The following is a 20,093-nucleotide window of genomic DNA, read 5'->3' on the forward strand; positions in this document are numbered from 1 at the left end:
CCTGCAATGCTCCCTGATATTCTCCTTCCTAGATGTCAGCAGAGCACACCTCCAAGAATAAAGTGGGGTTTGCAGGGCAAGGACAGACTTGGCAAAAATGTTCATCACCAGAAAATGCATTTAGCATCCAAGCTTGTGATTTGGATCCAGCGATGTGCAAGCAGAAACATAAATGGACTTAGCACAGTTCTGCTTTCTTAAGATCATGTGGAACGCTTAACACTTTCCTCCCTATATATTATAGTGCCCAGAAATTAGGTGCACAAGATGAGCAAGCAGAAAAGCAAGTGGGGATACAATACTGACTTTGCGTAAGCAGCTACCACGGTCCTTTACTCGTGCTTCCACAAGAGCTCTAGTTTAAGTGGAAATTTTCTGCTGGACCCTACCCATTTTGACGACATTTGAGCATTACGTACATAGTAAAGTTAAAGCATAAACGTTAAAAAAGAAACCTACTGATTTCTTGTAGAAGCAGCAGCTTGTGCTGTCTGGAGGTGGGGAAATAATGGAACAAAGGTGACACAGGAAGATGCAGAATTGTTATGTAGCTTTCACACTGGTTTCTGATTCTTCCTGGTTATTCAAGGGTTGTCATGATTTCTAAAGAAGTCATAACAAACCTCTTTAAACTAGAACTTTAGAGGTTTAGCTCATTTCCAACATTTAGCTATATGACTGCTTTTGGGTGTAAACATTTTGTACAAGTGTATTTCCTGGAGTCGACTGTCATATGTGACAATCTCACACAGATGTATGTTCATCTGTGAACATGCTGTGCTAATGTAATTGAACACATGAACACGTGAAGCTGCCTTATACTGAATCAGACCCTTGGTCCATCCAAGTCAGTATTGTCTACTCAGACTGGTAGCGGCTCTCCAGGGTCTCAGGTAAAGGTCACATCACCTACCTGCCTAGTCCCTTTCAACTGGGGATGCCAGGGATTGAACCTGGGACCTTCTGCATGCCAAGCAGATGCTCTACCACTGAGCCACGGCCCCTCCCCATTGTTGCCTTTGACAATCTGTACATCAGGTTTGAGGAAGCTCTCACAAGTGCTTTTCTTATCGGAGTACTATGCTTGATGCAATCCTCAAAGCAGTGTATTTTCATGGTATTTCCATGACACAACCAGTCACACAACAAAAACCAGTCCTTTTCCATTTATAAGATTTCTGAACACATTAGGGTAAGGGACTGTGGCTCAGTGGCAGAGCATCTGCTTGGCATGCAGAAATTCCCAGGTTCACTCCCTGGCATCTCCAGGTAAAAAGGTCAGGTGAAGTGAAAGACCTCTGCCTGAGGCCCTGGAGAGCTGCTGCCAGTCTGAGGAGACAATACTGACTTTGATGGACCAACAGCCTGATGCAGTATAAGGCAGATTCATGTGTTCTGTGAATGGTGCTGATATACTTGCCAGTTTTATGATTCTGACACTTGCCTTTGGATTGTTTGCATCGAAGAGGCCAGTAGAAAGCCCTATCAACAGTGAATTTTTGCCTCTAGTCTTTTCTGGTGATACAGAACGTGACCTTGTTGGAAGAGAATCTTCAAAGGAAGACTGTGCAGACAGAACTGGAGATGCTAAAAATATTGCTTGATGCTGTGCCACCTTCTGGAAAAAGGGTTCGTGTTGCAAGGAATCACTGAGACCAGTCTCTAGAATGATAAAAAGTAGTAATTTAATAAATGCATATTTATGTGAAACCTGTCACATAAAATTTATTTTAAAAAATGGTGAACATAATTGCAAAAGTTACCAAAGAAATCAGACGTATGGCAACAATGTATTGCAGTTGGGATTTCCTTATTTTACATTGCTGCCTAAAATAAACGTTGGGTATGTTCCTCTTCTTTCCTGAAACTCTTTCTGACCCTTGGCATGATCCTTCCTGGGGTTCCAGATCTATTCAGAGAAGCAGCTATGAGGGTCAGTGGGCGGGAGTGAGGAGGGACGAAGGGATGAAACTGACCCCTTTCCTTAATGGAGCTGTACTTGCAGAAGGTGAAGGAGGAGGAAAATTTACCTCCTCCTTCATCCAGCTTGTTTGACCTTCCATGGGACACTACACAAATCTGAATGGATCTTATGGTACAGCTACGCATTTGAATTTACTCCAGAGACTGGTCACTAGGTCACTTGTAAGCACTACAGATCACCACGTTTATGGGATGAAATTTGGGCATGGATGATCTGCTAGCATATAGGACAGTGAGGAAATAATAAGCACTTACATAGTATTTCCGTCTTCAAAGGACTTTATGCATGTTATCTTAGTCTGAACCTTATGAAAGCCTTTTAATGTAGATGGTTTCCATCTCTCCTTCGGCATGTAAGGCAGAACATGAAAGAGAATGGATTGCCTAAAGGCCATTTAGTGAGATTATATCAGAGATGAAATGTGATCTGGGGACACCATAGCTCATTCTCTTAAGCCTACTATAGAAGAAGAGCTGGTTTTTATACCACGATTATCTCTACCTTTAAGGAGTCTCAAACCAGCTTACAACTGCCTTCCCTTCCTCTCCCCACAGCAGGCACCTTGTGAGGTAGGTGGGGTTGAGAGAGTTCTAAGAGAACTGTAACTAGCCCAAGATCACCCAGCAGGCTTCATGTGTAGGACTGGGGAATCAAACCCAGTTCTCCAGATTAGAGTTCACCGCTCTTAACTACTACACCACACTGGCACTCACTCATTAGTGTAGCGACAACAGGTGTGTAAAGACAATACATACATCATAGTAATAGTTTATTAAAAAGGATGCTGAATGTTATTGTGCAATTGGGAAAGGTGGAGAAGGAATCCAGCCTATCCTTCTCTCCAAAACTGCCTAGCTCTTGGGAAAAGGAGATGTATTGGAACTTGCGTACATGGAAACCAACTTGCTTGTCTCTTATAGATAGCAAGATGTGGGCTGCTTGGCATGTTACGAGCACCAAATCAGAGTGCTTCCTCATTCAAGACTAAGAATCATGCCACCAATTAACCCAATTGGGAGGCTGTGTTGTGGTTTGGGAGCTTGCAAATCAAACACATGTTGAAACAAGGAGACTTGTACAGTGGAGATTCAACATTCACTTATCTGGAAACAAACCACACCACATTAGTTTATTATAGCTATATGCTGCCTTTATTCCATTATGGATCTCAGCAAGGGAATGCCAGGAATGGTCCTTCCAACACTGCCCACACCCATACCTGCTTAGCTTCAGCAAGGCAGTTGGTTCATGGGGCCACCAATCACAAAAGGCTGGTGAGGTCTGAGGTTTAGATCCTGTATTAAGCGCAACACAGGATTTATACTTACAGACTCTCTCCTATTTAGATGGTCATTAGGGATGAATCAGAACCTGGCTGACTAAACATGGAAGACTCTAAAGCCATTATTTTTTCTTGTATTTGCAGATGTAATGTTCTACAATGGTTTCCCCCAAGAAGAAGCAAAGCTGAATATAGTTTAATATTCCTCACTTCTATAGCTTATGCCACCCAAACCGCTGCTACTGCTCATGAGTAGGTCCCTCCATTTTCTTTGAATGCATTAATTTCTCATTACACCAGAGCATTTCTTGACAGTAAGCCTACCTTGAACGCATGATAAAGACATTTGTTGGCCTGAGCTTTAATGTACTAGTTTTCATTGTAACCAGTGGACATCTAGTCATTACTAAACAGGTTGCAATAATGAGTCATACATAACTCGATTCCTGTGTAACTGAAATTCAAAACTCAACATAATCTATTCCACCAGTTTCTCTCACCCACCAAGTTTTCATCCTGGGTCATATAAAGATCTGGTTCATGCTGAAGGCCCAAACTAAACACGACAGCGGCCCCTTTTAAAATGTGGGTCTGCCTGTGTGGGAAACACATACAATGTGGGTTGGGGAATTTGGCTTATGCATGGACAAGAGCGGGTTGAATTATCATGGCTGACCTATTGAAGCTTCACTATGGACTGGCATCTTTTTTAATAGTCCTTCTGAGGTTGGCTCTTCACTGTTGTCATATTGGTCACTATCAGTGCGATCCAGTGGCCTGTTAAAAGATCACCACAACCAGAAGATGATTACATAACAGCAAACTTAAGTCTTTTTGAAAACACACTTTTATCTCTAAACTCTAAGAAATATAGAGGGGGAAGGTGATTGACTCACACTGCTGCCTTGACTTCTTCCCTTTCTTTTACCCACACTTCTTCAACAACAGGGAATGTGTTTGTGTTGCATTTATTTGCTTTGGACTCTGCCAACAATTCAGTTTCCAAATCATCAGGCTCTGAGGGAATCAATTCACCAAGATGAGAAACAAGGTGAGGGCTGAAGGCTCTACTTGTATCCAAGTTAATTCCTACAGGATGTCAAAGTTCAGCAGAGGCTCTTACTCTTGTTGTGCACCAACACCCCTGTCTTGAGGGAGGACATTCATAATTCATGCAGACTATCAGTGCTCAGACAAATAATTGGCAAGCAGCAACACTTTGAAGCCCAAATCAAGACAATTTGGGGATTTTATTTCACTCCTGCACACATTATCTCAGCACAACCATACACATGTTACTTTTGGTCAAAAGCTGTGCAATAGTAAATCTCAAGTCTCTCTATCAAACTTCCATTAATAAGGTTTCTAGAGTTTCTCACTAAGTAGGAGAACGTGAGTGTAGCTACTGAATTAGTCTCATGGACATGTGAACATAGACACATGACAAAAAAAATACCGTCCATCACGTTAGGCTTGGGTGACAAGGGTGTGAATTCTGGTGCAGAAACGCTTCCGGCTGTTATTGTTTCACTATCAGCTCTTTCAGGCAATGATTCCTCTCCACCAGCGGTTGCTTCTCTCAGTTCGCTATTCTCTCTGACTGTTAACGCTTCTTTTGGTACTTCTGCAGTAAAGTAATACATTCTCGTCACTTTGCAAAAGTATCTCTAAAAACAGGTGAACAGATGCTGAGATTTAATAAATTCTTCACAGACAACAAGTACCTCTATGAGAGGAAAAAAGTTTTCAGCATCTGAAAACAAACTGTTTGCAGGTGTCACTTTATAAATCTCAAGAAACCTGTATCACTGCAACCATCACCTCCTCAGGCAAATTGGGAGATTTATAAATTTATTAAATGTGTAAACACTGTATGGAAGGTTTCAATGACATCATAAAAATTCAGAGATTTTTTGGGGCCTGGCAATTAAAATCAGAAGGCATAATATCAAATACCTCTCTTAAGTTCCCCCAGAAAAAAAAGGCAAACCACATTCAGAAAAATGTCAATGCAAAATATCAGTTCCTACGCAACTTTTAAATTACTCACATCTGTAACTTCACTTTCTTCTTACCATTGGTAATGCTTAAGTCATCTAGAAGATCAGTCTGAAGTTGCAACTCAGCTTCTCCCAGTATCTTCAGTACTGAATCAGTTGGGCTTTTGCCCCAGACTTTTCGCTGGGGTTCAACAACATCTAACTTAATAACCTCCCCAACTGTTTGTGCTGTAGGGAAATATTTAAAAAATTATAACTCTTTAAAACTCTCTAAAAATTGTCACATCTTTTTTATTTCTGATGAACAGCAAAGAAAACAAACCTTGTAAATAAAGAACTTTTTCTGTTAAGATATTTCTTTAAATAGTCCCAAATATGAAGGCTTGCCCAATTTCCTTTATCTTTAAAAAGTGAGAGCAAACGACCTGGTAATGTGTTTATAAAACCCGGACTTGCGTGGAGCCCCTGCCTTTGAACAGAGGAGAGGGAAGATCAGATCTAGCCAAACTCCCAAATTTAGTAACTCATATCTACAATTCTTTGAAGGCCTTAATGATGCACATGCTGAATAATTAAATACATGGGCATCCGACTTACAAGGACCTGATTTAGTTAATACAACTAGCTAGGTACCTAAAAGTCATTGGTGGTTTTGAAAGAAAATGCTTTACCATCTGTCCCTGAGAAGGATCCTTCCATTGTTAACTGAGCTACAGGAACCACAAGTTGAGCCCCTGTCTCCCACTTCTTGCGATCTGCTGAGATCAAACACGGTTCTTCTCTAGGCTGGTCATTTTCATCAGCCCCAGCTACCTCATAGGCGCACTGCGGTTCATTTTGCTCTTTCACATCTTCTTGGGCTTTAAAGTTTTGATTCAGTCTTCGGAGTATTTCTCGCTTGTTCTGAAACAGGGAAGAAACAGTCTATTTTAAAATTAAACTCTGAGAAAGGAAAAGAACAGAAATCAAGTCTAAATCATTGAGCTTACTTGAACAGCCATATCAGGTTTTACTTCTGCCAAGGGTTCCTGAGAGATGACAGCGTTTGCATCCTTTAAAGGAGATATACAACAATTTGAAATATTGTGTAAATTACAGTAATTACTAGAAATAAGAAAAATAATGTCGGCCATTAACAGCTGAAAAGTGCATGTTTTAACGTTATTATTGTTCTTACATATTCCTTATAGGCAGAATTTCAAACTGTCACAATCTTTGAAACAGGGCCAGTTATCATACTGGATATCACATATGGAGAGTCTCAAGCTGAAAAAGCATGTAAAATATAATAGAAGAATCTGTTTTGCAGATCTGTTTTGTCGTTGACATACGAATCAGAAATCGTATTAACTTCCGGATACTCGCACGACGACATGCATGCAGTCAAATCATGACCAGATATTACTTTTTATTATGACCTCTATATGCCTTGTTTTGGAAGTCTGGAAACACAGAATTTGTTTGAAGTCAAACAGAGAAAAAGCTCTGGAGAAAATCACAACATGACCACCTACCGCACCCACTTCCTTCAAAGCTGATGTCATGGAGATAACTTGAGGTGAACTGGGCTTTGACAGCCTGGTAGGAGAACCTCCAACTTCTTGTTTGCCATGTGTGGGACTTAACTCTGCAACTCCCATAGGATTCTTTATCCCTTTGGCTACAAGCTGTGGGTAGAATATAAATATATCCTACATAACTTGGCCATGTGTTAGTTACCTCAAAAATGTGATGCTGCAAAAGTCCCCCCCCCCATCTTTTTAAAGTGAACAGTAGTGTCTGGAGCCAGAGTGCTTGAGCATGTTCTATCACTGATTCCAACGTAGGCTATTATAAATTAGCAATTTATTTCGTCATACTACATTAACTTGAGGTGCAAAAGGATCACAATGACTACACTATTCAAAAGAATCATATGGCCAGGGCTCCAAAAACCTAGTTGCCAGTAATATCACCACCATCCCTGGCATTCTGCCCCCTCCCCCCATAATTTTCCAGGATAATGGAGCTGAGTAGCAGTGGTGCAACTCTACTTAAAATGGTACTGAAGGAGGATGGAAAACGTCTTGCAAAAAAACAACAACACATGAAACTTGTGCTAAACAGAAAAAACTCCTATTGTTACTGTAGCACAGTGGAAGTGGGCCCACCACCCAATCACAGAACTTGGGGGGAAAGGCTGGTGACCATAAACAGTGGCTAGCAACAAACCCAAACCTTGCAGGTTCTTGAGTGCAATTTTATAATTTAAGATTCAGTGTATTAGATGCCAGGCTCTAACAGCCTAATATTTCGGGGGGGGGGGGGGTAAGAATTGTGCTAATTACAAACAAATAAAAATAAAAAAGGTATAGGAACATATGAAAAGCCATGACGGATCAGACCAAAGTCCATCAAGTCCAGCAGTCTGTTCACACAGTGGCCAACCAGGTGCCTCTAGGAAGCCCACAAACAAGACAATTGCAGCAGCAGCATCTTGCCTATGTTCCACAGCACCTAATATAATAGGCACGCTCCTCTGTTACTGTAGAGAATAGGTATGCATCATGACTAGTATTCATTTTGACTCATGATGACTGATAGTCCTATTCTCCATGAACGTGTCCACTACCCTCTTAAAGCGTTCCAAGTTGGCAGCCATCACCACATCCTGGGGCAGGGAGTTCCACAATTTGATTCAATCCAACATTTTTAATCTGCTTAGAAAATAGAAGGTATGGAATCATGGCCAAGTAATTATTTAAGCATAATGGAACTGCACTTCTTTCATATTCTCTGCAGCAGCTTCTTTCCCCAAAGAAGCAGTTTACTTTCTAAGAACAGCTGCTGCCGTAGTCAAGGTGGGAACTGCTGCCCAGAAGCACAGATCCGGCTGTGCGTGCTGTTCTTTTAGAGCCAGGTAAGTCAGATACAAGTGAAGAAAGAGGCTTAACTGCAAGCAAGATGGAGTGAAGCTCCTCCAAAAATAAATACAGCTTTCAAAACAGAGCTGTTGATTAGAAATCCAAACAAGGTCTACCAGCACGTGCCCAAGCATTCCCAGTTTCTTCTGTCCTGGAGTGGTATCCTGCTGTCAGCAACAGTTTTTGTGCTGTATCAGTGGGGAAAGAAGGGGGCAGTCTGAGGGCTGACATGTTAGTGTGGGCAATAATGGAAGGTTCTCAGCAGTCCTATTCCCCAGCTACTACTTAGGAGAAACACCTTTAAAAAAAGGTAAAGGTCCCCTGTGCAAGCACCAGGTCATTCCTGACTCATGGGGTGACGTCACATCCCGACGTTTACTAGGCAGACTTTGTTTACGGAGTGGTTTGCCAGTGCCTTCCCCAGTCATCTTCCCTTTACCCCCAGCAAGCTGGGTACTCATTTTACTGACCTCGGAAGGATGGAAGGCTGAGTCAACCTTGAGCCGACTACCTGAAACCAACTTCCGTTGGGATCCAACTCAGGTCATGAGCACAGCTTTTGACTAACACTCTGCACCACGGGGAAGGTTCTCAGCAGTCCTATTCCCCAGTACTACTTAGGAGAAGCACCTTACAGGTACATTATTCAGTGCTATCTCACAGCAAGAACATGCCAAGCCAGACATGAATCTAGTGAGGGAAGAAACTGTACACACATTGAAAAGCCACAGATGCGCTTGTGATCTAAACTGTGCAGTCACCCAGATCACAATACTGAGTGGGATACATGCTAAGCTCAGGGTGAGAACTCATACCATCAACAATGGCTACAGCACACTAACAATTTTTTTAAAAATTTTGTTGATTATATATTAAACGAAAGAGGCAACGTTAGGGACACATATGTCAGCATCTTTGGAACTACCACAGGAAAAATGCAGTACTTCCTAATTTAAAGCTTGTTCACAGAAATCTCATTATACAAAGATGCCAAAAACTTAATGTTTCTTACATGTTCTTCCCAAGCTCTCCTCTCTCTTTCATAAGCTTCTTTTCTTTTTCGTTCTAGCTGTTCTTTTAGGACCACAGCCCGGGCATTTGCTTGTGCCTGGAAACATGACCCCAAAAAGTAATCTGTCAGCAACACACAGACGAACTTCTGAATTCGATTAAAGCCTCAGCCATTATCCTAATCAATCAAGATATTCTCTGTATCTTCCACTGCGTTGATTTTGTTGCAGAACGTGTCTTCTGCACAGAACTAACCAAAATTTTGTTGCAGAATGCGTCTTCTGCATTGAAAGGCTGTGTTTAATAGTGTGGCAACGAAGCCAGAAATGTTCCCCTGCTTATGCTAAAGGTTTTGTTCATGAAGCTATACAGTTCGTTTTCTTCTTTCATCTCCTCTAGAACCTGAATAACTTGGCCTCATACAAAAGGGCCCCCTGGAGCCAACATGCTAGTCAGGGTACCTAGCTTTTCAGCGTAACTGTCATCCTCTTCCTTTACACTGCAAAGAGCCACTTCCTTTTGACCCAATATTACATTTTTATTGAACATAATTTGTTTTTCAACGCAAGACAAATATTTCACAGAGCAGCTGATGAACACAAAACCAGTTTCACAAGATAACAGCAGGTTCTCAGTATGAAAGGAAGAATTTAAAGTCTTGTTTTCACAGCTTCAAACGGGGGGGGGGGGTTTGCAGATTTTAGGCGGAACACTCTAAAACAGTGGTTCCCAAAGTGGGAAGTATCACCTCCTAGGGGGCGGTGGGATTACCTAGGGGGGCACTAAGAGGCAAGAGGGCAGCAGGGAGGCGCTAGAGGTGGGCCCCTTCAACTGTGTTGTTCATTCATTTACAATAGATCAAGCTATGGCACCATGCTGGCAAATTGGGTGAAAACTATCAGAATTTTTTTCCAGACTTTGAAGAGCTGGGGCCACTGGATTAAGTTAATCAGTTTTGTTGAATAAATTCCAACTAAAAAGTTTTAATTTGATTTTGAATAGATGTGCAATTAATTGTTACTGCTTTGAAATCTTATCTTCTTCGTGAGTCATGCAGACCCGTTTTGAATAATGCTTTTTATAGGACAGGGTAGGGGGACGCTGGGGTTGAGCTTGCGGAACCAAGGGGGCAGTGGCCCTAAACGTTTGGGAACCACTGCTTTAAAACAACCTGGGGTGTATTTTATACTCCATATATGTCGATTCTTCTCAATGGTATGCCAATAAAGGTACTGAAATTTGAATTTGTGTAGTGGTAAGAGTGTTGGTTTAGAGCGGTGGACTCTAATCTGGAGAACTGGGTTTTATTCCCCACACCTCCACATGAGCGGCGGACACTAATCTGGTGAACAGGGTTGCCTTCCCCACTCATACACATAAAGCCAGCTGGGTGACCTTGGGCTAGTCACAGCTCTCTTAGAGCTCTCTCAGCCTCACCTATCTCACAGGGTGTTTGTAGTGGGAAGGGAAGGTGATTGTAAGCCAGTTTGATTCTGTCCCAAGACAGGCCAGGCTGAAGCATCTTGGGTCCTCCCTCCCTTCAGCCCCAGCTACCACTCACCACCATCAAGCTGGACAGGGTAGAAAAGACGGCAGCCTACTGCACCCAGCTGCACCCTCCCCACAATGCTTTCCCTTTCCTCTGTAGGCTGAGCTGTGGCAGCAGAAGGGGGCATCCGTGGTGGGCCGAGCCCAGGCCCAAAGAAGAGGGAAGCTGGCAGCAAGCTGGCACGATCGTGCCATTTCCAGGGACTTGCCAGCCAGCTGGTAGTCGGGCCCGGGGTGTTGCCGAGGCCTCAGAAGCCTTGATGGAGCTCACAGGGCCGGTGTGGGCTGAAGTGAGCTACACTCAGGCCATCATGTGAACTTTGGGGGGGGGGCAGGAACAAGTCTGGGCGGGGCTTCTAGACCCAAACACTACTTAAGGGCCAGTTGGAGCTGAGGCCAGGGAGGAATAGGCCACAGGTCATGCTGTCTAGGAAGCCTGGAACCCTGGCTTCCTCTGAGGGAGAGGAAAGCTCAGACTCCCCCTCAGAGTGGTCTTAGGCTGAAGAGGCTCTTCTGGCCCGACCTCTTATTGGTACAGAGTTAAAAGGGGCTGTGCTCCCCGAGTCTGCGGCCCACAGATTCTTTCTTAAGTGGTAGAAAAAGTCGGCGTATAAAAACCAACCATTGCGCTTCTTCTTGTCAGAAGTATTCTGATGATACTAGCCTTTACATCATAGCCAGCCTAAGTAGCCACCATATCTATTTAGGGCTAGTGCCTGGATGCTGTGGTTAAATGACCAAGAGAGAATATGCTGAAGTACAGATAAGGTGTTATTAGCTGGTAAGGCTGATGGCAATGCAGTTCCTTCTAAGACATCTTTGGATGTAGCAAGTCTTTAATTAACTTGAAGAGCTTAGGTGTCCTGCTGGACCCAGCCTTCCTGTTAACCTGGACAACCATCCTATATCAAGACTTTGGAATCAAGGTCAGACTCTGACAGGCTATGGCAAGACTGTCCATCCTGTCCATCCTGGGGGATGCCCCAGGAAGGGGAATGTAGAGGCTCCTGTAAATATAGAATTCACTAAGAAATACTTTTCAGGTTCTTTTACAGTGTTCTGCCTAAAGCCTGCACATCTGCGGATTGTTCCCAAGTCCCTGTGCTAGAATGTATGTTTCGTTATGAAAGTCTTTTTATTCCCATGATCTTTTGGGTTGGTTACTAAAGACTGCTTAGAGAGAATCCCACCCATTCGTCGCTTAATGCAGCTCAGTTAAGCTGCCCAGCTGAGTCAGTGCTAAAAGGGATTGTGCTGAGAGAGGAATAAAGGGACATAGTCTGCAGGCCAGACGAGATGTTTTTCCTACCTTTTTTAAGTTTGAGTTATAACTCGGGAACCAAGGAACCAATCTCAAATTTTAAAGCACTTTTGGAAAAATAAATTCCCCTAATAACCAATATACTGTATATATTACTGTTTGTGATATAACGCATAAATCAAAGAAAAATCAATTTCCCCCACATTTTATAATGTTTACCGCATATGGAGCTTTACCTAACCCAGACAGTCGTGTGAAGTATATTAGAGAATTGAAAAAGTAAACGTAAAGGTCCCCTGTGCAAGCACCGGGTCATTCCTGACCCATGGGGTGACATCACATCCCGACGTTTACTAGGCAGACTGTTTACGAGGTGGTTTGCCAGTGCCTTCCCGTGTCATTTTTCCTTTACCCCCAGCAAGCTGGGTACTCATTTTACCGACCTCAGAAGGATGGAAGGCTGAGTCAACCTTGAGCAGGCTACCTGAAACTAACTTTCGCTGGGATCGAACTCAGGTCGTGAGCAGAGTTTGGACTGCAGTACTGCAGCTTAACACTTTGTGCCACGGGGCAGCACACATAAAATGTGGGTCTATTTTCCTGTACTTAACCATGGTGTATCAAAATTAATTTCTTCATTCTGTGGATCACTGGAAAGGCAAAAGAATAGGCTACAATGGTCTAATATACTTTAAGTGACCATCTTGATCAGCAAAGGCACCATATGTCTTAAATCTTATAAAACTATGTAAATATTGACTTTTTCTTTGATTTATGCCTTATAGCACAAAAACTGTAATTGACTGAGTCATTATTAGCATTTATTATTAGTAGGGGAATTTATTATCTTTCCACCTGTGCTTTAAAATTTGAAATTGGTCACTTAGATCCAAGAGTTATAGCTCAGATTAGAAAAGGTAAGAAAAAATGGCTTTGGCCATCCTGATAACATCAGAAAACACTTAAAGCTACTAATCAGAATGGGTTAACACAACAAAACATAATACATAGACATATTCCTTTCAGAAAAACAAAGACGTTTTGCCACCTTACCCAATACCATTATGTCAATTTTTGGCTCTTGGTCCATGGACTAACACTGAGAGGGAGAGAAGGGCCTCTTCTGAACCATGTCTGTGTGAACCATCCCCTCTATTAACCCTCCCCACTTTTTCTTTTTCTACTCTATAATATTCTCCATCTCTGTAGAAATGCCTCTTTGCAGTGATATCTCTGATGCCGTTTATCTCACTGCATTACCCTTTGTGTGTTTATCTTCCGCCATTTATCTTCCTTCTGTGCCATGGTGGTAAACTTCCAATTCATGATGGCACCATGAGCAATATTGCACTAGCAACATTCCAACCCAGAAAATTCTTTACCACCCTCACCACTCTCCTTCAATGTTACCTTTAGTGCTTCAATTTTTTTACGTCTTATTTCTGCTTCTTCACTTAGTTCCTGCGCAGGAGAATCTCCAGCTTCATTCTAAAAATAAATGTGATAAATATGGTTATTTGCTAACTAACAAAAGAGAGCATTTTACCCATAACCCTAATTTTTGAATTTTACCTTGCAAATGCATGGATTTATATGAGACTCCATTATGATCTTCCGATAATTTATAAGCAGGAGGATACATAAATTTAGGTTAGAGTGATTTTTCTAAGTAATTCCTATGACTTAATCCCAAGTGGCAAAACCAGACTGGTTTACAAATATTTAAAATGTCAATTTAGAACATCAACATTTCTGTGTTGCGTGTCATTAATTCACTTCTGACTTATGGTAACCTGATGAAATAATGACCTCCTAAACAGCCTATCAACGACAACCTTGCTCCGGTCTTTCAAACTGAACGCTGTGATTTCCTTTGAGTCAATCCATCTCACGTTGGGTCTTCCTCTTTTCTTGCAGCCTTTAACTTTCCCTTGCATTATTGTCTTCTCCAGTATCGTCTTCTCATATGACATGACCAAAGTACGATAGTTTGTGTGATTTAAGCTTCTAGGGAGAATTCAGACTTGATCTGATGAACTTCTGTGTAGCTATCAATTCTAAAATTTTAACATAAATCTATGGCTCCTGTATTACTGAGCACGTATTGAATTAAGCTGGAAACAAAAAAAGTAGAACTGCTCGATGCTGCATTATGATACCCATTTGAAAACCTCAGCACACTAGCCTGCAGGAGCCCCCAAACTGTCCTTAAGATATGCAGTGGGTCAAATATTAGCACCCGCTCCCAGAACATTTTCAGGTTGTCATATAAGCTTTGCAACTAACAGCTAAAGACAGTACAGAAACAGTTCTCCACTATTAGTGATGCCACAAGTAAGATTTTAAAACCACCATCTTGAGTTAAAGTCTGGTGGACCAGCACAGCTAACACCTGCCTTTGGAGAGCTGGGGAGTGAATAAGACTCCTAGTGTCAAGACAGAAGATGCATCAATTCAGTTCCATTTGGCAAAGCAGATGGACGGTCTGTCTTATCACATGGACAAGATAAGCAGAGCTGTATTAAATTATTTTGTCATGTGTATCAGTTAGGGACATTTTCCACCTGCCTTTTCTCCTCGAAGTTTAGCTTTAATCTGCTGACGCTCATTGAAGTTTTGAAGTCTAATTTGTCTTAGCCTTGTCAAGTACTCCTGAAAGAAAAACAAAATTGGAGGCTTTTCCATCAGTGGAAATTTGAAATACTGACATTTAACAACATATGTAAAATGCACAAAATGGCCGAATTAATGGTACAACTCTTGTGGAAGTGCTAGCACCACTAAATTTCTAGATCTTCTAGGTAAGTTCAGTTATTCATTTGGCCCATTACTTAAGGGTCAGGAAATCTGGACCAGTTATATCTTTTACGAGAAGAGGAATTCGTCGGTTTCTGATTATATATTTATGTAACGGTTAATTAATCTACAGTGACTTTTCTAGGAACTGCATGTTGATACTAATGGGAACTCTGAGGAGGAACCCTTTCTCTTGGTTATACATGAATATTCATGCAAAAAAGATGAGGCAAAGAAAGTGGCTTTATGTACGTAATGAAGGCAGCAGACATGCAGGAAGCGTACCTCCTCCTCCTTGTTTCTGGCTTTCCTTCCTCTTGAAGAAATGGGCCTGCCTCCATAGATAGCTGCCACGTTTTGCAGTGTATCCTGTTCACCATTTAATGTATTAAATTCAAGAATGGCTGGGGCTATCACAATATCTACCCTTATATCTACTCAACAATTGATAATCATTCATTGATAATTACTAACTCAGGTTAAAGCATTTCCTATCTAGAGAAGGCAGTAAAAGAGCTTGCTCTTTTGATGCATAGGTTTGACTGGAGCGCAAAGCACTTGGATTCCAGAAGACCTAGCAATTCCCTGGAGCTTGAGATTACACGGATGGGCCTGGACTTTCTCTGGCAAATTGGGACAGAGGTATTTTCCCTATGCCTCAAAACTGTAAAATTCAGACTTCACATAAATTAATATGCCAGAAAAGACAACAGACACAAGACTAGGCTTTTCGTATATCTTGTCAGCAAGGCAGTCCTCTACCTATAGTAAACACTCCTTTCAATAGCTTGTATTTTGGAGCATGAAGCTGCCATGTTGAGAAAGCGCACATAAATGGATGCACTGCATTACAGTGTGCATCATGATTAGAAGTTTGGAAATGGCCAGGTGGCTTGCATTTTCTTCCTTTTACTGTTTTACCAACTTTATCATCATAATTTGTTTAGGCTGCTCACGAGGAAAGAGTGAACTAGCCACAATGCAAGCTCTGGCTTTACAGTGCTACCCTTCTTTAAGTTGGGGGCATTTCATTCTAGCCAGCAAAACATAGCTCCCCCTTTCCTTCTGACCCTGCCGGTCATCTATGCTATCTTAAACAAGAGATACCTAGTATTCAGAGGACAGCAGGCAATAAATAGCACTGCACTTGTTTCTCTAGACAGGAAATACAGAAATGCCTCCTATTTATCTCTATGCAAAATATATTTTTTGTGGATGAAAATATAAGTATCACTTCCTCCTTTTAGCTTGCATCCTCTGTATGTTTGTGATCATTCTTAAAAATGGAGGGGACACTTCAAATGGGTACACAAAAATGATATATGTTTCTAACATACTACAAATATATTTGAAGACTTTTTTTTCAAAATAAAGAAAAACTTTTGACGAAAATAACCAAGTACACATAAAATTTCTTTGTGTAAGCAGACCTGATCCCTTTGCTTTCAAATACATTGGGCCACTTTCTGCTTTATAATACAGATGTCTCCACCATGTGAATGCTATACATCTTCCAGGAAACACTGTCAACAGTGAAAGGAAGACACATCTGTAATGTGAATGGATGTACTCCAAGAAGCTGCAGCCACAATACCAATAAAAAGTAATTTTAGACCAGATTAAGACTCAAAACACCTTTGGAAGAAGAGTCTAAAAGTCACAGGCTTCCTGCATAACAGGTATTCTGTGTCAATCACCAGTCTTTATGATGTAGGCACTGAACGCCCCAAAAGCTGAAGTTGGGTTGCCAGTGAAAAACCAAACAGATTTCCTTTTGTGTAAAGGGCAGAGTCTGAGCAAAAAAAAAGAAAATCTGTTTGGTTATAGGAATACCAGCTTATTCATGGTAGCTCAATGAACAGGACAACAATTTTTTCACATACTTACACATTACCATGTTATGGCTCAGTAACTTTAACTAAAACATCTGTTTCATGGGTTATACATTGCTAAAGTGGCATGATTTATGTGGCTGTAATGACCACGAAGTCAATGTGTATTGCAGGGCTCTCTCGTTCTGACAAAAGTTCCCTTCAATTCCTGGCAAGCTACTCCTAAACTTGGGGACTACCAGAATAATCCTCTAATGTAGCAAATTCATTGCAAGGAACCATTATCAGATAAAGTGAAAAAAATCCCACTTGGACAAATTAAATGTGTAGCCTTCTCTGGATTAGAATTGTAAACGTTTCATAATTGCTACTTGCATTATTAAACAAGATAGCAGCTCACAATTCTTCATCTTGCTGCACTAGCTACAGTCAAAGGAAAATACAGACTGTAAAGTGGAAGTTGATCAATTGGAATACACATATCTTTAAACTATCCCCACACAAGCAACTTGCACCCGTTTGCTACGAACACTAAATAAAATGCTCAAGTCTAAGAAGCCATTATCTGATTGTAAAGATAAATGTTCACAAGTTCATATGAGAGTTTACAAGTTAAAAGGGATTAAAATGTTTGTTGAGTAAAAAAAGGCCAGCGCTTCATACCATATGTCCTTCAGCACGAGCTTTGTTTTGCAATGCTTCTCGCTTCCGCTGCCAGAACTCCTCAACTTGTTTAGCTCTTTCTGCGGCCACCCATCCTTTATGCCTGTGTAAAATGTGGGGGAAATGCACGACAGTGATAGCCTTTAACTTCAGTCACCTCTCCTGTCATTCTGACCATGGGACATCTCTTACTAAATCCCTACAATGACAGCCTGATCCAAGACCCAGCATTAATTTCTCATCCTTACCTTCAAAGGACTCCATGGCCTTACTCCTTCCCTCTCTGTCAAATTCCAGTGTAACACTGCTTTTTGCTCTTCCAGATTCACCATTACTTGTGTCTACAGGCCTCTGCTCCCTCAGATTATTCTGCCCTTCCTCTTACACTATCCCTTATGCCCGGAATTGCCTCACAGAACACTTGTATGTTGCCCCCTCTCTTATTTATTAATTATAACATTTATGCCCCATCTTTTTCATGGTTCAAGGTGGTTCTTTCAAGCCTGTCCTCAAAACCAACCTTTTTAATGGCAGAACCCTTTCTTTCTGCTGAAATGAAGCTTAAGCACTTGTAACAAACACACTCTTCTCTTTCTCCCCTGCTTTCGCCTTCTTCCTTTTATAAGCTTCACCTAAGGTCACATCTTCTTGTAAAGGCCAATGAAGGCATTATATGCAACTCTGCTGCCATCATTGGTTCATACTTGTCTGGGCTCATGTAGAGGAAAATAGCACATGAAACAGAAATACATGAATGCCAAGTTACATGCACTTAGCATGATTGCATGAGCTTCTCTGGAGATGCCACAAGCATGGGAATCATAGACTTATGCATACTCCTACTCACCCAGTACTTCTATCAGGTGAATATAGGTAATGAAAGGTAGAACATCTGTACATAGAAAATCTAATTGCGCCATCACACAAGACCAACACCCTTTTCATAAATCCTGCATTTTCCTGTCAGAGGCAGTCTGTAATACCCAAAGTTGATGTTTTGTCTGAACTCATGGGTGGGTAATTGCAATTAATGTTGATCCCTCCTGGCATACTCACTCTGGCTCTGAACCCCTTTGATGTCTCTGCACTAGAACATCATAAGCAGGGGACCCACAAGGACTTGCAGGGGGCATCTTATTCCCCCTTGCTCCATTATTTTCTCTGTTCCTTCCCTGAAATCTCCCACAGCCTCTCCCCTTTCCCTACTTCCTTCTCACCTACCAGCCAACATACCTGTATCTATCCCTCTGTCTTCAGCTTTCACTCCTGCTGGCAGTCTCTCCACAAGGAAACCCTGTTGCACAGTGCAAGCCACTGGTCTGGGCCAGGCCCAGCTGTGTAATGAGGATCCTGTAACAACTTATGGGGGGCCCTGTACTTCCCGCTATACCCCCACATGACTTCCTCTTTACCTCCTTCAGCCACCACCATACCCTCACCTGTCCTTGCTTCCTTCTCTCCTTCCCACCAACAAACCATCGTAACGTTTATCTGCCCCCATCTTCAGCTATATTTATTGTTTACTTCACTTATACCCAAATCAAGCCACCTGTACTGTTGCCCTCCAATAATTTCCTTGGAGAAGAAAAACTCAGTAAGAACAGAGCTTGGGCTGTTAAACCAACATGTGACACCCCACCCATCTTTTTTTTAATCCATCATTGTTCTCCATTAGCTTCATGATACAAGAGAGCTTTTATGATTAGATAGCAATAACACTGCATCATCTACACACAGTAAGATTCAATTCACATTTTACAAACCTCAGTGTAATAATCTCCTGTAGTGCAAGTGAGCAAAACCAAATTAAAGAAAGGCAGCTGAACAATCTTGACTTATACCATATGCCAAATTAATCAAATCCAAAATACATCCCATTTTGGCCTGAGACCAGATGGCAACGCAACAATTCCAGCTGTCAGATATATTCTCAGGGATATACAAGGAGGACTTGGAGTGAGGAATCTTATTCTCACCAGTGGCCCCATTCTACATGCTGTCTCCTCTGTTCTTTCCTTGCAGCTCCTCCCCTTTCTGATTGCTTCTCTCTCACCCATGCACCTTATCAGGTTTCCTTCTCCTCCCCCTCAGCCCCACTCTCCTCCATTCGACCAGTTCTTTCTCCTCATGGCCCCCCAACATCATCTCTCTTGGCCCAGCCATTACTCCTGATCCCTTCCTGGTGGGAGCCACAAAAAGCTGGGAATCATTTTGTTGCTGCAGCAAACCTGGAATTCCCCGGCTTGTAAAAACATTCTCTTTCCCCAGGTTACCTCATTGTGTAGACTTTTGCATATGTATAGCCAGGCCAAATTAAGATTATATATTGTATCTATTTCTCATTGGGAATAAATGTCAGATAGGCTCTCTGCCGGCCCCGGATAAGAAACAAGATGGTTCCCCCCACGGACAAAATTGAGTTTTTTGTGCACTCCATTCCTCCCCGTTTGCACCCGGTCTCCTGCCCAAGATCTGCACTTCAATGGAGACCCACCCGAGTAATCGCTGATCTGATACCAGGTCCCGCAAGACAATGCCGGGAGCCCGGGAAGATCAGCCAGTTAACGCACATGTTTATTTCCTGTATGCGTTGTCTTAAGTCTTTACCGGTAGTTAACTTCTGTATTGTCTCTTTGTTTCTAAAACCTAATCAACCCCATTGTATTTACCCTATATATGTACCGATATTTCCCCATGCCTGCATTCTAGCCTTAAGTTTCTATGATCTCCTGAACTCGCTGACTTTCTGAAATAAAACTTTTAACTCGCTGCACCGTCTGGAGAGAAGTCTTTATTACCAGGAACGCAATGTG

The 20,093-nt window shown here is 41.9% G+C and overlaps 1 protein-coding gene across 1 annotated transcript in view; it reads right to left on the reverse strand.

Moving 5' to 3' along the window:
• NEK1 (NIMA related kinase 1) overlaps nt 1–20,093 on the reverse strand; it is a 44,424-nt gene that overhangs the window by 6,480 nt on the left and 17,851 nt on the right. Inside the window, exons 17-29 of the mRNA XM_056855221.1 lie at nt 17,281–17,383; nt 15,071–15,154; nt 14,558–14,641; nt 13,400–13,477; nt 9,182–9,277; nt 6,781–6,933; nt 6,256–6,318; nt 5,938–6,169; nt 5,342–5,494; nt 4,723–4,890; nt 4,163–4,283; nt 3,943–4,043; nt 1,445–1,662 (exon numbers count right to left, since the gene is read on the reverse strand). Of these exons, the coding sequence (XP_056711199.1) occupies nt 1,445–1,662; nt 3,943–4,043; nt 4,163–4,283; nt 4,723–4,890; nt 5,342–5,494; nt 5,938–6,169; nt 6,256–6,318; nt 6,781–6,933; nt 9,182–9,277; nt 13,400–13,477; nt 14,558–14,641; nt 15,071–15,154; nt 17,281–17,383 (1,654 nt within the window). The remainder of the gene's footprint in view (nt 1–1,444; nt 1,663–3,942; nt 4,044–4,162; nt 4,284–4,722; nt 4,891–5,341; nt 5,495–5,937; nt 6,170–6,255; nt 6,319–6,780; nt 6,934–9,181; nt 9,278–13,399; nt 13,478–14,557; nt 14,642–15,070; nt 15,155–17,280; nt 17,384–20,093) is intronic.

Source organism: Euleptes europaea, chromosome 9 (assembly GCF_029931775.1).
Source record: "Euleptes europaea isolate rEulEur1 chromosome 9, rEulEur1.hap1, whole genome shotgun sequence".
Lineage (NCBI taxonomy): Eukaryota > Metazoa > Chordata > Lepidosauria > Squamata > Sphaerodactylidae > Euleptes > Euleptes europaea.